Source organism: Ornithorhynchus anatinus, chromosome 20 (assembly GCF_004115215.2).
Source record: "Ornithorhynchus anatinus isolate Pmale09 chromosome 20, mOrnAna1.pri.v4, whole genome shotgun sequence".
Classification (NCBI taxonomy): domain Eukaryota; kingdom Metazoa; phylum Chordata; class Mammalia; order Monotremata; family Ornithorhynchidae; genus Ornithorhynchus; species Ornithorhynchus anatinus.
In genome coordinates, this window is record NC_041747.1 from 19,209,762 (window position 1) to 19,225,321 (window position 15,560).

At 43.3% G+C, this 15,560-nt stretch overlaps 1 protein-coding gene across 4 annotated transcripts in view; it reads right to left on the reverse strand.

Annotated features, from left to right (window-relative positions):
• Positions 1 to 3,126: 3,126 nt before the first annotated feature.
• ELMOD1 (ELMO domain containing 1) overlaps positions 3,127 to 15,560 on the reverse strand; it is a 48,166-nt gene continuing 35,732 nt past the window's right edge. For 3 of the 4 annotated variants that reach the window (XM_029048180.2, XM_029048183.2, XM_029048184.2), the window contains 7 exons: positions 15,097 to 15,226; positions 13,147 to 13,280; positions 11,661 to 11,729; positions 11,072 to 11,095; positions 9,014 to 9,064; positions 8,385 to 8,518; positions 3,127 to 4,499 (listed from right to left, as the gene is read on the reverse strand). In XM_029048180.2, coding sequence (XP_028904013.1) covers positions 4,327 to 4,499; positions 8,385 to 8,518; positions 9,014 to 9,064; positions 11,072 to 11,095; positions 11,661 to 11,729; positions 13,147 to 13,280; positions 15,097 to 15,226 — 715 coding nt within the window. In that variant the 3' untranslated portion in view covers positions 3,127 to 4,326. The remainder of the gene's footprint in view (positions 4,500 to 8,384; positions 8,519 to 9,013; positions 9,065 to 11,071; positions 11,096 to 11,660; positions 11,730 to 13,146; positions 13,281 to 15,096; positions 15,227 to 15,560) is intronic. The other variant, XM_029048182.2, reaches the window with a different exon arrangement.

A 15,560-nucleotide genomic window follows, 5' to 3' on the forward strand; every position in this document is an offset into this window, starting at 1 on the left:
GTACGAAACACATCTCCCAGGAAGAGATGCGAATGAGAATTCTAATAATGTAAAAACTAGGAGCATTACCCTATTTATTTTGTTAATGAAATGTACATCCCCTTGATTCTATTTATTGCTATTGTTCTTGTCTGTCCGTCTCGCCCGATTAGACTGTAAGCCCGGCAAAGGGCAGGGACTGTCTCTGTTACCGATTTGTCCATTCCAAGCGCTTAGTACAGTGCTCTGCACATAGTAAGCGCTCAATAGATACTATTGAATGAATGAATAGGAGCAATCGCCTAGCAAGTAGTCTCTGCTCAGAGTGAGAGCTCAATAAATACTTCTGTCTGACTGATGAGGGAGTGGAAAAGAAAGAATTCCAGATGTAGCAGAAAGAGGAATCACTCAAGGAACTCTGAGGAATATATAAAGGAACACATCTTTAAAAGTACCACCTACCTATTATCTCAACAGACGAGAGAAGAGGCAGGAAATTGTTACACGGCTGTTCAATGTGAAAACTACGGATGGCCCTGCCGAGATACGTCAACAAAGGATACAAATGACTGATGAGAGAAGCAGCATGGCTTAGTGGAAATAGGAGTATAGTGGAAATGGCCTGGGAATCAGAAGTAAATGGGTACTAATCCCAGCTCCGTCACCTGTCCGCTGCGTGGACTTGGGCAAGTCACTTCACTTCTCTGGGCTTCAGTTGCCTCATCTGTAAAATGGGGATTGAGATGTGGGACAGGGACTGTGTCCAATCTGACTTGTGTCCACCCCAGCGCTTAGTACAGTGCCTGCCACATAGTAAATGCTTAACAAATACCATCTAGCCCAGAGCCTCAAGCTCAATAGGTCCAAAAAGGAACTCATCTTCCCTTCCAAATCCTTTCTCCTCCTAACTTTTCCATCCCAGTTGATGTCACAACCACTCTTCCTGCCTTAAAGGTCATAACTTTAGCATTATCCTGGACTCCGCCTTTCTTTCAGCTTCCCTATTCTATCCTTAACCCGATCTTGTTGGCTCTTCCTTCCCCCTTAACATTTCCCACATCCACTCCTCCCTCTCTAATCAAAAGGTCACCTTTCTGGTCCACCACTTGCTAAATCCAGGCTTGATAAGCACCAGCCTCCTTGCTTATCTTTCTCTCTCTCCCCTCTCCGGGCCATATTTCATTTTGTTGCCCGGATCATTTTTCTAAAATTATGGTTTGCACACATTTCCCTCCAGGCTGTAAGCTCCTTGTGGGCAGGGAACATGTCTGTCAGCTGTTATATCGTACTCTTGCAAGTGCTTAGTACAGCTCACTGCACACTCTACTCGCTTAGTAAATACGATCGATTAATTTCCCCACTGTTCAAAAACCTCCGATTGTTCCCCTTCCCATTCCATATAAAGCAGAAACTCCCGCCAATTAGTTCTACAGCATTCGATAAGGGTATCCAATCTCTTGTCCCACTATTCTTCGGGCTCATTCTCTTTGTCCATCTCAGATTAACATATCACTAAGCCTTCTTGTCTCTCTCGCTGCCGAACTCTTGCTCGTGCCCTCTCCTGCCTAGATCTCCCTCCTCTTTCATGCTGGCAGACCACGTCTCCCCATATTTCAAGGCTCCTGAAATGACATCACTTCCATGAGGTCTTTGCCGATTAATTTCTACTCTCCTTATATCCTCCAACTCCAACTAAGGTCTTAAGCCCCCCGTTCACCTCTGTCCATATTTTACTACTCTATTACTTCCAATCTGTAATATACTGTAGTGTCTCTCTCCCAAACTAGATTATAAGCACCTTTCCAGGCAGGTATCATGACTACTCTATTGTACTTTTTCAAGGGCCTGGTCAATCAATCCTTCAATCGTATTTATCGAGCGCATACTGTGTGCTTATTGTGTACTAAGTACTTGGGAGAGCACAGTATAACAGGATAGGACAGTGTTCTGCACATAAAAATAATAATAATAGTGGTATTTAAGTGCTTACTACATGCCAAGTGCTTAGATACAATGTACAAGGGTAGGTACGAGATAATCAGGTTGGACACAGTCCCTGTCCCGCCTGGGGCTCACAGTCTTAATCTCCATTTTACAGATGAGGTCAGTGAGGCACAGAGAAGGGAAGTGACTCGCCCAAGGTCACACAGCAGACATGTGGCAGAGCCGGGATTCGAGCCCAGGTCTTCTGACTCTCTTTCCACTAAGGCATGCATTAATCGGGAAGTGCATCCTCTCCCACTCTGTTCTTTTGAAAAGAAAACGAAGATGTCCCCAAAACTCTTCTGCTCTGCTCTGTCCGGATAATGAAATTATACTGATTGATTGATGGATGTAGCTACTATTTTCCCTTATCCCCTACCGTTTCCCCACCATAATTTTATTTTAATGTCCGTCTCCTCCTATAGACTGTAAGCTTCTTGCGGGCAGGGATCATGTCTACCGACTCTGTTGCGTCGTACTCTCCCAGTGCTCTGTACCCAGTAAGCACTCAAACACCCCCGATTGATCGATTGAGGAGTGGGTGGGAGCTAGTGAACGGGAGAGAAGAAGAGACAGCACACCAGGAAAATTCCTCCTTCCTCTTACCTTGATTACAGGATATTTCAATAGCCACAGCTACAATCAGGAAGTGGGAGTTCTTGGTTTGTACTCTGACCTTACCTTGGTCTAGCAGAAAATTAACTTCAGCCTGAGGGGGGCTGGGGCCGCAGGAGCAGGGAAAGATACATTTTCCTATCAAAATTCCATAGTCTTTGAACAGTTTGGGGTCAAGGGAGGCATTATCTCTATGCAAAATCCCTCTAGTCCTCCGTCAGCTGAATCTACACAGCAGATGCTCAGAAAGTATCAGTTTCGGTCCACGTGAAATCTGCTGTTTGCATAATGCTAGAAAAGGAGAACTGCTTAGCAGCGAATGCTGAACTCCTCTCCTAGTTTTCCTGCTTCAAAATGCAGCCTGGGCTTAATCGCTGTTAAACTAAAAAGAGCTATCTTTACAATAATGCCGCTGTATTTATTTGGTCGTGACCTAATTTCTAATTAGCACCAACTTTCATTTGACATGATAATGGCTAAACACACGGACACGCCAGTATTCACAGGTACCCGAAGGATAGATGTCAGAAATAAAATCCATTACACGGCTCTTTAGAGTGATAATTTATTGGATAATTGACAATAAATTGGGCAATACTCAAAATTCATCTTAGAATGCATGTGATTACATAAACCTCTAATGATACTAAAATTGATAGAAGATAAAAAAAATACCATGGGTGTGAAATGCCATGGTTCAACAGTTCAACAGACTACCCACTCATAATTCCAAACGTACTTGTTTTTTTTTTAAAATTGGACCTTATCCTATTTCTTTTTAATGGCAGTTTTGGACTATGTGGATCTTTTTCCAAAGTCTTTGAAACACTTTTCTCCTTGTTGCGAGTTTAAACTGAATTGCAATCGCCAAGAAGTGCCAAAGGAGGGCACGCTCTTTTACTTCCTCCCCGTAGCTCATTCCCATGCAACTTGTTAATTCATGCCACCCGCTGACAAGAAAAACTGTTCTCACTTTCAACCGGCCCAATTCAACCAGCAGAACCAGCTTGGATGAGGCCTGAGCTGTCTCTTGGGCAGTAAAGCCATCAGATCTTGGTAACCTTTGGAAAAAGGATATTTCTTTTCAAGTATTCCATCACCGTGAATGCTATAATGGATGAAAAAATCACCTGATAGTCACAAGACCGTGAAATTTACAGAGATGATGGAAGTCCAGTGCAATTCTGCCTTATTGGAAACAGACGTTTCTACAGAAATTTGTATCTCGTAAGTTTCATTACATTTTCATGAAGCGCAACTATATGCTTGCAAGGGGAACAGTTTGGCTTATCGTGTGGTGGCCTGGAGCATATTAAAGGTACATACTTCGTGGCAATAAGCTCTGAGCTGTGACTTGGCTTGAAATGCCAGCCGTCATCCAACGTGTCAATAAGTTAAAAGGCTTTCACAGTACAAGATTCAGCTGATTATTTCACATATACAAAATGCAGCTAGAGAAATACAGTTCTTTAATGTTGACTTATGGGGGGAGAAATGTTTAAAAAAATAGAAAACTCTCTTCATACCTGGCGTCAGTTCAGGATGTAACACTGCATAATGCCACGGTCCCCTGGAAACGGTAGGATTTGGGGATCTGGTGCTTATGATGAGATAGATGGAGAAACAGCATGAGAAAGCATGCATACGATTGCTGCGTTCATTCAAGAGGGGAGTCGTGACCTAAGCAGGGATCTAACACAACGGAAAGGCGGTGATCCAAGTATTTCCCGGCAAAGTGAAAATCGGGCATTACATGTTGATTAAACCCTCTGAGGCAGCAAAGTGGGGGCACAGTGCCATGTCTGGATTTTGGAGCTGTTTTAAGATCCGCTTGTGGAATTTCTCCCGCACACGATTGAACTCCATTATGTCCAAGGGATCCTCTTCGATCCAAAATTTATGAAACTCATGCATCAGATAGCCTGCCGAGGACGATACGAGAAGCATTAAGTGAGAGAGACCCAGAAATCGTCTATTTCCATTCATCTGATTTCAAAATCTCCCCACGTGCCGAAAGGGAAACAAAGTTAATGACCATATATTATTGTTTCACTGATGTGAGAACTAGCCCGGTTATTCCAATTTACATTTTACCAGACGGATGCACCGATTTGATCATTCCTACCAGCTGGATTACATTAGGAGCAGTGTTGAAAAGACCAAAATTACTGGGAAGTAGGTTTCTAGAAACACCACAAAAGCTTCCCTCATTTTAAAATTAACATAATGGCCCGATGGTTCCAAATCATCCCACTCAGAACTATTCTCTCTCGACATTTACTGGAGTGAACTGTTGAATTACACTTGGACAAATGAAACCAACACGTTCGGACAAGCCATTTAAAGGCAATAAAAAAATGAAGCGCGTTGACAGCCACTGAGTTGCATAATTGCTAATAAGAATCCATCATTATCAATCCTTTGTTCCGAATCAATTATCCTTGTGGCTTAAAAAGGGTATCTGTAAAAGGATTAGCTAATTTTCAAAAGCTCTCAAGAGGCCAATTAAAAATACCTGATAAAAGAACTCCTTCATTTTGTTCCATATTTTATTTATACAGTTGTAATTCATATGCAAGTGGTAAAAAAAACCGTTACTGTCTTGCTAATAATAATAATGATGATAATATTTAAGTGCTTACTGTGGGTCAAGCATAGTACTGAGTGCTGGGGTGGATATCTCAGTTACCTCATCTGTAAAATGGGGATTAAATCCTCCTCCCTGTGCTTGTATCTACCCCAGTGTTTAAAACCGCTTGACACGTAGTAAACCTTTACCAAATACCATTTGTTTTTCTCTTAAAAGAGGCAGGGTAAACCTGGACTCAAGTTTACCGTGTGGAAGAAAATAATAGTAAACCACTTCCGTGTTTTTACCGAGAAAACTCTAGGCATCCACTGTCAGAACGATTGCAGATGGAGAGTGGGGCGTTCGGGGAGAGATGCGTCTACGGAGTCGCTATGGGTCGGAGATGACCCGACAGCATAAGACAAGACAAGACCCCAGTGTCTGGCATTTATGGCACTTAGGTACCATTCAGAGAAACAAACAAAAAAAACCCCTAGATTTTAGAATCGGCAACTGAAAACCCATAAACTCCTCAACTCCACCCTCAGAAATGGATTTTCCGTTTTGTTCAGAATATCATTTCTTGGGATTCAACTTCTTTATTCCCCCTTCTCCCTTCTTCCCGGCAAATCCCAAATTACAGGCACTTTTTAAACTTGGTTTTACCTCAGAAAGACATGTTGAATTTTGCCCTGACCTAGTTTAGGACACTGTCCGATTGTTGTTGGGGAAGAAAGAAAGAGGACAGAAAGAAGGAGGTTGTCCCTGTGAACATATTTCCCATCTCCCTTCATAATTATGCAAGATTCCTTATGGCCAAACAGTGAACTTATGCTTGTTAACAGTGAGAAACAGGCAGGATGATAAATCGTTTTAACGAGGAATTCAATTTTTTTCTATTTTCATGCATGTATCGTCTTTCCCTAAAGCTGTTCTTCCCCAGTTTCTGGGCTATTATTTCCCGCTACTTATTTTAAACTACGGGAATAGTATTTTTCTTCCACTTTTTTTCCTCCTAAACTCCCACTGTTTTTAATGTAGATCTATTTAGGCTCTAATTGGAGTTTTAGTTTCAGTGCAGTTTTTGTAGTATAGTGCCTTGTTTACTCAGTGTTCTCGTAATACAATTTTGATTCACATAATTGCTTCACTTTGGGCGTAATTTTTGCAACCCCTAAAGAGGAGAGTGGTGACTCCATGAGGAATTAAGTCTAACAATAAGAGGAAAGGGGAGAAAGAGGAGAAAACACAAAGGAGGAGGAAAAGAGGGGAGAAGGAACGAAAAGGTAAGAGGGCATTTGCGACTGTCTTCTATTACACTCTCCCAAATGTCGCATACAAGAAGCACTCACTCAATGAACTAATTCTCCACCCCTCTCCTTTCTCTTTTTCCTCTCCTGAAGTTCAATCGTTTTAGTGATGAAACTCTCTCCTCTGAGTGAGCCTCTAGCTGTGATGTCTGGGTGTTTCCACACTTCTCCTCCGCTGTGGCTGCTGTTCGGCCAGGTTGGGCTGTTAGGGTCAGGGAGTTAGGGCCCTCCCTCCTCTTTCTGAGAAATAGAGTAGTGGTTCCGCCGATGTCCGGGCCACCACGTTCGCCCTGTGCGGTCGGGGAGCGGGCGAGTCAGAGGGCAGGGACTGTCTCTATCTGTTGCCGATTTGTACACTCCAGGCGCTTAGTACAGTGCTCTGCACATAGTAAACGCTCAATAAATACTATTGAGTGAATGAATGAGCTCCAATGGGGCAGCCACCGGGCGGTGGTGCAGATCAAAGGTGATTCCCCCTGGTGCTACCCCAGGGTGATGCCTCCCAATCTCACCGTGGGAAGGGAATGCGTCTGTTTGCTGTTACATTGTCCTCTCCCAAGCGCTTAGCACACAGTAAACCCTCAATAAATACGACTGAATGAATGCGTGAATTTACACCCAGTGGAAACAGTTTCCCAAGTGGTCACCTCCCATCTCTGGCTGTTTTTCTGACCGCCCAGGAACTTGTGGACGGCTGCCAACTCTGCTTACCGTGGTCGTCTAGTCCGGTGTCCCACCAGGGAGCGTGGGCAATCTTCATTTTGAAAACTGGCCAGTGACGGAGCTCAGGACAAGGACAAGGGGTGGGAGCCGGGCGCCCGGCCCCGGGGAGTTGGAGGGACGGCTACCTGCTATGAGATCCGCGGGGGTGGAAGGGGCTGGGCTGGGTCTCCTATCCTCTCTCAGAAGCAGCAGCCTGGCCTGGCGGTTAAGAGCACAGGCCTGGGAGTCAGAAGGACATGGATTCTAATCCCGGCTCTGCCACTTGTCTGCTGTGTGACCTTGGGCGAGTCACTTCTCTGGGCTTCAGTTACCTCGCCTGGAAAACGGAGATTAAGACCGTGAGCCCCATGTGGGACAGGGACTGTATCCAACCTGATGATTTGATGATCCCGGCACTTAGAACAGTGTGCGACACAGTAAGAGCTTAACAGACACCTTCATTATTAGGGGCAAAGAGTCAGAAGGGGGAGGGGGGACGAAGGACAGGTGTTGTGTGACCCAGCGCTGTGATGGGCAGCCTGGTGGCATGACATCATCCCATCGTATCAGGTGTCACATGATGGAGTCCCCCCAAAATCTAGTATCCCTAAGGTGATGGGTGCTTTAAATCCAGCCTTTTCACACCCCAGTACTTCATATCCAAAAAGGCTTTTACTGTCAGACAAACAAGTCCATAATTCCCTAACAAAGTTCTCACCCGCAGACAGTAAAAACACATTCTGGCTGAACAGAGAGAAGCATCATTGACTAATTGAAAGACCACGGGCCTGGGAATCAGGGGATCTGGGTTCTATTCCCGGTTCTGCCCGTTCCTTGCTCTGTATAGCCTTGGGCAACTTATTTAATTTCTCTTTGCCTCAGTCCCTCATCGATAATACGAGAATGAAATCCCTGTTCTCCCTCTCGCTGTGACTGTGAGCCCGGACTTGAACTTCTCGTAACTTGCACAGTGCTTGGCACGTAGTTAAGTGCGTAACAGATTCCACGATTATCATTAGTTGGAAATAATCATGCCATCCTGAGCGTTTCCAAGACTGGAAGGAGCATTACCTCATTCATTCAAGCCCAACCAATCCTGGCCCATAGTCGTGTGTCCTTATGGATGCCGCGAGGAGAAAAGCTTTTTTAAAAAAAACAAAGGCCAAGCCACATCGAACTTACACCGCTAAGCACAATAGACATTTTAAAAAATAAAAAGAACTTACAGAAGGTTTGCTGAAAATGGGACAACGTTGGGGCTTCAGGGGCAACGTTGTAGAAATGGGTCTTCAGGGCTCCGCTTACCAGCAGGTTATAGGTAAGGTCGGTTATGTTGATGCCCACTATGGCAAAAGAGTACCTGCGAAAAGGGAAATTGACAAGATTTCTGTCAGATGGACAGCAGGGGCCGAGGTAACCTATAAAAATGGCAATCTCCTGCCAAAATAGTTAGCGACCGCTGAAAGTTGTGGGCTCAAAATGACCCTATTCTCAGGGGATTGAAATCACTGTTTGCTTCCCCCCTGCCCCTCTTCCCCCAAAATGAAAACTTCAACAGCTCGTTTCAAATAGTTCGAGGTCTGATTTATTTGTTTACTAAAATAAATCCCAACTGCTTTCTTTTCTGACAGTCGGCAAGGTGAATCTTGCCCATGTGTTTTATATGAGAGGTCTTTTAAAAAAAAAAAATCAAATCTCCAGATATATCCTCTCACGCACAAAACACGCTCCTCTATCACTAGCAAGAACAGGATAAATTCCCAAGGAATAATGCCCGTAAGAATCGTAAAACAGAGAAATATGTTCTATCTGAATGACTTGAAATGGATCTTGCACCAACAAATCACATACATACCCGATTGCTTTATCGAATCTTTTCTTTTCCCATTCTGCTTTGGTGATTTTGCTGGCAAAATAAAATTCAGATTTCTTATTGATACAGGTTCTCTTGCCAGATGAAGATAATTAATGTTAACTACTTGAGGCAATTCTGGTGAATCGGTTTCCAGACACTCATATTTCACCCTCCTCGAGGCGGTAACTCTGGCCCGGTCTAATCCTGACGGGCTTTTCTATTGCTCTAAATGCTAAGTGCTGAAGGAACACCTCTTAGGTTATGCTTGTCGAGGTTGGAGATCAGAACCGCAAGGTCAACTGATCGGTGGGAAAGTGGCCAAGGGAAGGTAATATCTCTTTCCTATCTCTCTTTCCCAGTAATCCCTCTCTAGACTGCAAACTCCCCGCGGGCAGGGATCATATCTATCAACTCTGTCGTACTGCGTTCTCCCGAGTGCTTCGCACCGTGTTCTGCACACGGTGAGCACTCACCGAATACTGTTGATTGACCGGCTGATAATCCCGCCCACCCTTCTTCACAGCTGTTGAGGTCTCCGTGATGTCAGAAGCGATAGGAATTGGAGACTTTTTTGGGTCAAGGAATTAATAAATGGCATTTAATAATAATGTTGGTATTTGTTAAGCGCTTACTATGTGCAGAGCACTGTTCTAAGCGCTGGGGCAGACACAGGGAAATCAGGTCGTCCCACGTGGGGCTCACAGTCTTCATCCCCATTTTACAGATGAGGTAACTGAGGCGCAGAGAAGTGAAGTGACTTGCCCACGGTCCCACAGCTGACAAGTGGCAGAGCCGGGATTCGAACCCATGACCTCTGACTCCAAAGCCCGGGCTCTTTCCACTGAGCCACGCTGCTTCTATTTATTGAATGCTTCTTTTATTGAACGCTTATTGCACGCAGATCTCTGTACTAAGCACTTCGGAGAGTGCAACAGAACAGAGTTGGTCGACCCATTCCCTGCCCACAGTGAGCTTACGGTCTAGAGGGATATCCCAGCCCCACGGTACTTATGTAAATATCTGTAATTTATTACATTATATTAATGTATAGACTTTTATATTAATGTCTATCCTCCCCCCACCCAGACTGTAAGCTCATTGTGGGTGGGAAATGAGTCTATTTTTATGCTGTACTCTGTCAAGTGCTTAGTATAGTGCTCTGCACAGAGTAAGTGCTCAATAAATACGACTGACTGATGTGAAGTTTGGGAGTTTGGGACAACCTTTGAAGAAATTAACAGTAGGTCATTTGAGAAGGGAAGATTCCTTAACGGTAGGGACCATGCCATTTACTTTATTTGGATTCTGGTACACTGCAAGTGACTCAATAAATACTGCTTATTAACAGGAGAGATACCTCCATTTAGGGGAGAAGAGTATAAATGAATGTTTTGTTTAACAAGCATGATTGTTGTCAAGCAAGCAGTCAGGCAAATCTTAAAGTTCTGTGGAGGGAAAACCATGGGATGTCTTATAAAGGTAACAATCGCCGAATCTACGTAACCCGTCATCTTATTGACAGACACAGATATCTGGCTGCAAATTATTGTATTTAAATGACCACTCTGGGGAAGTGCAGTAAATAAAATCATCATCATTTCTTGGAGAAATTCAGGCCTGCCTGAATTCAATCAATGGCATTTATTGAGTGCTTACTGTGTGCAGAGCACTGTACTAAGCGTTTGAGAGAGTACAATACCCCAGAGTTGGTAGACACATTCCCTGCCAACCGGAGGCTAATATCTAACTCCAGAAGACCACATAGAAAGAGGGCAGTAGGAGAGAGAGTCATTTAGATGAGTTTGAAAAAGATATCGCCCAACTTTGAATCAAAGCCCTGCAAAGAAACCTGCACCTTTCTCTCATTCTTCGTGCCACAAGCCCGTTTCCCTGTGACTGAAATGAAGCCTGATTCTAACAGATGAATGAGTAAGAAATAGGAGAACATTTGCTTCGCTGAAGGTGTTGCCTGATTTTTTTTTTTTATGGTTTCCACCCTTACTGCAAGTAAAATGTTGGAAATATCAATGAAAAGAAAACAAAGCAAAGTAGAAGTACCTCATCTCCTGTTTAGTGACCTCCCTTCAATGTAAAAGACAAAAAGAGGATTAAACAAAGGTAAATGAAACTGCAAATAACTTAAAAAAATTAGAAAAAAATGGATTAAAACCAAATAAAACCAACTGCAGGAGGGATTCCTTTCTTCTCCCTCTATTCCTCCACCCTGTTCCCTATGCCAGGCTACTTTCTTTAGGTCTTGTTTTTCTCTCCTCCTATATTCATCTTCTGAGACATCGCCTTGGTTTAGGACAGACCACTCCCTGGACATCACATAAACCCCACCCCTCATTCCAAAAACTTACTTTGGACAAATCAGAAATAGTGGGTACACTTAAATCTGTGCCCTTGGGGCACTCAGTATTCACCCCACCCTCTGGCAAATCTGGCATTTATTTATTTATAATAATGTCAGCCTCCCCCTCTGGTCTGTAAGCCAGACTCCTCTCGGGGCTTCGCAGATTCCAACTGATTGATGTAGCGGACGATCCGGCAGGATAATTTTAGATAGCTAAACGGTACGTACAAGCTTATAGATGTAATCAACGCGGTGATGTGAATGCCAAGTCATTTTCATCTTCAAAGTTACCTGTATCTCGGATGAAGAGAATCAGAGAGGACTTGCTGGGCTGCCGCAGAATCCCGCTCCGCAAAATACCTACAATTGAAAAGTCACTGATGTTGAGGCCATTTCCGTTTTTCTCCCTGGTATTTGTTAAGGCTTATTATGTGCCAGACACTGTACTAAGCCTTGGGATAGCTATGACTAATCAGGTCATAGGCCCCCCCCGTCTTAATCCCCATTTTACAGATGAAGGAACTGAGGCCCAGAGAAGTGCCTTGTTCAAGGTCACACAGCAGACACGGGAATGTATCTATTACGTTTGCCCATGTTCCGTTATACTGTACTGTTATATTGTACTTGCTGTTATATCGTACTTTTGCAAGCGCTCAGTACAGTGGTCTGCACCCAGCAAGTGCTAATTCGGGTTCCAAACACTTCCCCCGGAAGGCCTCTGATTAAAACTCGACGGGTTGGAAACTGGACACTCGGAATCAAAGAAGATGCCACGTAACCGGAGCTCGGTTGTTGTGTGGCCGGATAAGGGTTGGGGGAGCGGGGACCGGGGGGGGGGGGGGCCCATATCCTGGCCCAGAAGTGGCAATAAAAATAATAATTCTGATATTTGTTTAAGTGCTTAATATGGGCCAGGCACTCTATTAAGTGCCGGCGTGGATACAAGCCAATCGGGTTGGACACGGTCCCTGTCCCATGTGGGGCTCGCAGTCTCAATCCCCATTTTACAGGTGAGGTAACTGAGACACAGGGAAGTGAAATGACTTGCCAAGGTCACCCAGCACTCGGGTGGCCCAGAGGGCCGCAGACCTCTGTGGCTATGAAGCTCTGTGGCCTGACTCCGGTGGAGCCCAAGGTTGTCCGGATGGAAACATCTAGTTCTCACAGAGCTTCCATGAGAATGGTGGTTTTTGTTAAGTGCTTACTATGTGCCAAGCATTGGACTAAGCGCTGGGGTAGATAAAAGATAATTAGGTCAGACTCAGGCCCCGTCCCACATGGGGCTCATAGAGAAGAACCCCCGTGCCCAACCCAGTGAGTATCAGAAAGGCGGCGGTGGAGAATGAAGAGGAGAGGAGCAGGAGGCGGAGTGGCAACCTTTTCCTTCCCCTTTTTACCTCACCTTCCTTCCTCTTCTCTTTTCCACTTCTCCCTTCTTCCTTGACCCTTAAGACCTCACCCCCTCCAAGAGCATCAACCTTCCCAATTTCTCCCCTGAAAAGTTAGCCTCCCCGCATCTACTTACTGGAATTAAAATTCCTCAATGCTCTAAGCAAGCTTCATAATAGCCAAAGCTCCTCACCGACAGTTTTAACAGAGATAATCGGTGTAAAAAGCCAGTTTCTGCAAAACGACACTCTTTAGGATTAAAAGTGTCTTTCGTCTCAGCAACGTGAGAATTTAGGACACTTAAATTACTGTATCCCAGGTTGTTCCACAGAGCAAACGCTACACCAGCCTTTCACTTCAACGGGCCGGCATTCTTCCATATACTTACTCCAGATTATATAATCCCAGTAGACCCATCCCTCGAAAATCCGTTTTAGGATCATCACCTTGGAAACCAATTTCACACCACTGCTTAGAAATTCGAGCTTCCAAAGGAGTATTGGGCTTCAAGAATTTCCACAACTGAAAACGAGAAAAACGTTACTTGTTACTTAACAGAGTCGGTATGCGCACGAGAACATATTTCTTTGCAACATCTTGAAGCAAATCTTTGGGTCCATAGTTTCTTTTTAACTGGCTTCTTAGGATCAAATAAATAGTACTAATTATCAATCCAGCTAATTCTCATTCATCGATGGCAAAGGGAGATAGCGTGATATTTCAAATTCACAGATGATCCATGTCTGGCTCAGTTGGTTTCTTCCTCTTGTATAGGACTATTTACTAGAGGTTCTAAAATGATGAAAATCATGAAAAACTGACTAATTTGAATTCACAATCCCAACTTCTGAAAATAATTACTCAGAAAAGGTTGTAGATCAATATAGATATTCTGGGCAATACTATTGAATGAATTAAAAAAAAAGACTGGTAAACAGGGCAGGGATCATGTCTACCAAGTCTATTGTATTCTCCCAAGCGTTCAGCACAGTGCTCTACACTCAGAAAGCACTCGGTAAAAAACACCGATCATTCCTTCCTTTCATATATGAAAGGTCTTTCTATGAAAAAGTGAAAAAGTCTTTCTGTCTTTCACATATACCTACACCTGTACGTTCAGATATGATACATCTCCTAGTGAATTTATCACTAGCTGACAAGACTAATGTGCAAATTTCAGGCCTTTCCACATTTTCACACGTTAAGGTTCATCCTTTATGATAGGCATATTCAAATATTGCAGAATAAATCTTTGTGAGCCTATTGTTCCCTATTGATTCTTCCAATTAGACAAATTTAAGACAATTAAAGAATCAAAAATGCCATATTTATTTGCCCCTGCCATGAATTCCTGGTGTTTTGGGGATATGGTACTTATAGAATTTGTAATTTTAAAATATGTACATAATTATATTAATGTCTGTCTCCCCCTCTGGATTTATTACGGTCAGGGATCGTGTTTGTTAATTCTATTGCACTGTACTCACCCAAGTGCTTAATACAGTGCTCTGCACATAGAAAGTCCTTAATAAATATTACTGATCGATTGATTGCAATGGGCATATTCTTACTAAGGCAGGGAACGTGTCTGCCGGCTCTTTTATACTGTACTTTCCCAAGGGCTTAATACACACAGTAAACACTCAATAAATGCCATTAATTGACTGAGAGCATTTTTGAAAGTGAGATGTTACAGATATCGACGCTTCACACTCCTTTAGGAAATCACTGGGCTTTAAAACTCAAATTTTAGTACTTTCTATTAGAGTTCTATTCATTTTTCATAGCCCACAAGAAAAGCATATATTATTAAGTATTTTCCAGTTCCTCTTCATTCTGAAGAAAAGTACTATAGTAGGCTTCCAAGGGTTCGAACGCACGAGATAGAATCTTTATTCTCTCTCTCATAATATCCTTCTAGTAACATGAATAAATAATTACCATTAAGATCTAAAGGGAATTTCCCAAGGGGTCTATTACTTAAGTAGAAACCAACCCCATCTTCTTTGATGGGTATTAAACATCATAAATGAAAATCCCCAGATGCTATTTGGCAACTTTAATTCTTTTGCCAGCATTAAGTGCTCCTGGGATATTTGGTCTAAACTGGTCTATACTAGAGCCAAATGTCAGAGTTTAGTGAGATGACCGATACCAGTTTCTCATAAAATCGATCAGAGGGCTGAACCTAAATTTTGAGAAGTATGGAAGAAAGCAAAAACAACCACCTCAAACTGGATATTCAAATTATTTTCTACTATTTTAACCAGGAGAAAAACAAGAGGTAATGAAAGGAGACTTCAGGTAAAACAGCACAAAAAATAGCTGAAGAACTAACCTTTAAAAGCATTTCTTCATGTAGAGGATTATCTGAATCATATGGTTCCCTACGGAGTCTTTCAACCTCGGCAACAAGGTTTCTGTATCCCACAATTTGCAGAAGACAAGCCTGAAGAGAGATTCCCAACCTGAGTGAACAAAAAATAAGAAGAGAGGGGGAAAAAAAAGGAAAATGGACCTGCAGCAGGTCCATGTACAGGAATAGTGCTGTTTTCAGGCATTAGTAATGACTTCAACAATAATAATAATAATAATAACGGTATTTATGAAGTGATTACTATGTGTCAGGCACTGAACTAAACGCGGGGGTGGATACAAGCAAATTGAGTTGGACACAGTCCTTGTCCCACGTGCGGCTCAATCTCAATCCCCATTTTACAGATGTGATATCTGAGGCCCAGAGAAGCCAAGTGACTCGCCCAGGGACACACAGCAGACGAGTGGTGGAGCTGGGAATCGAAA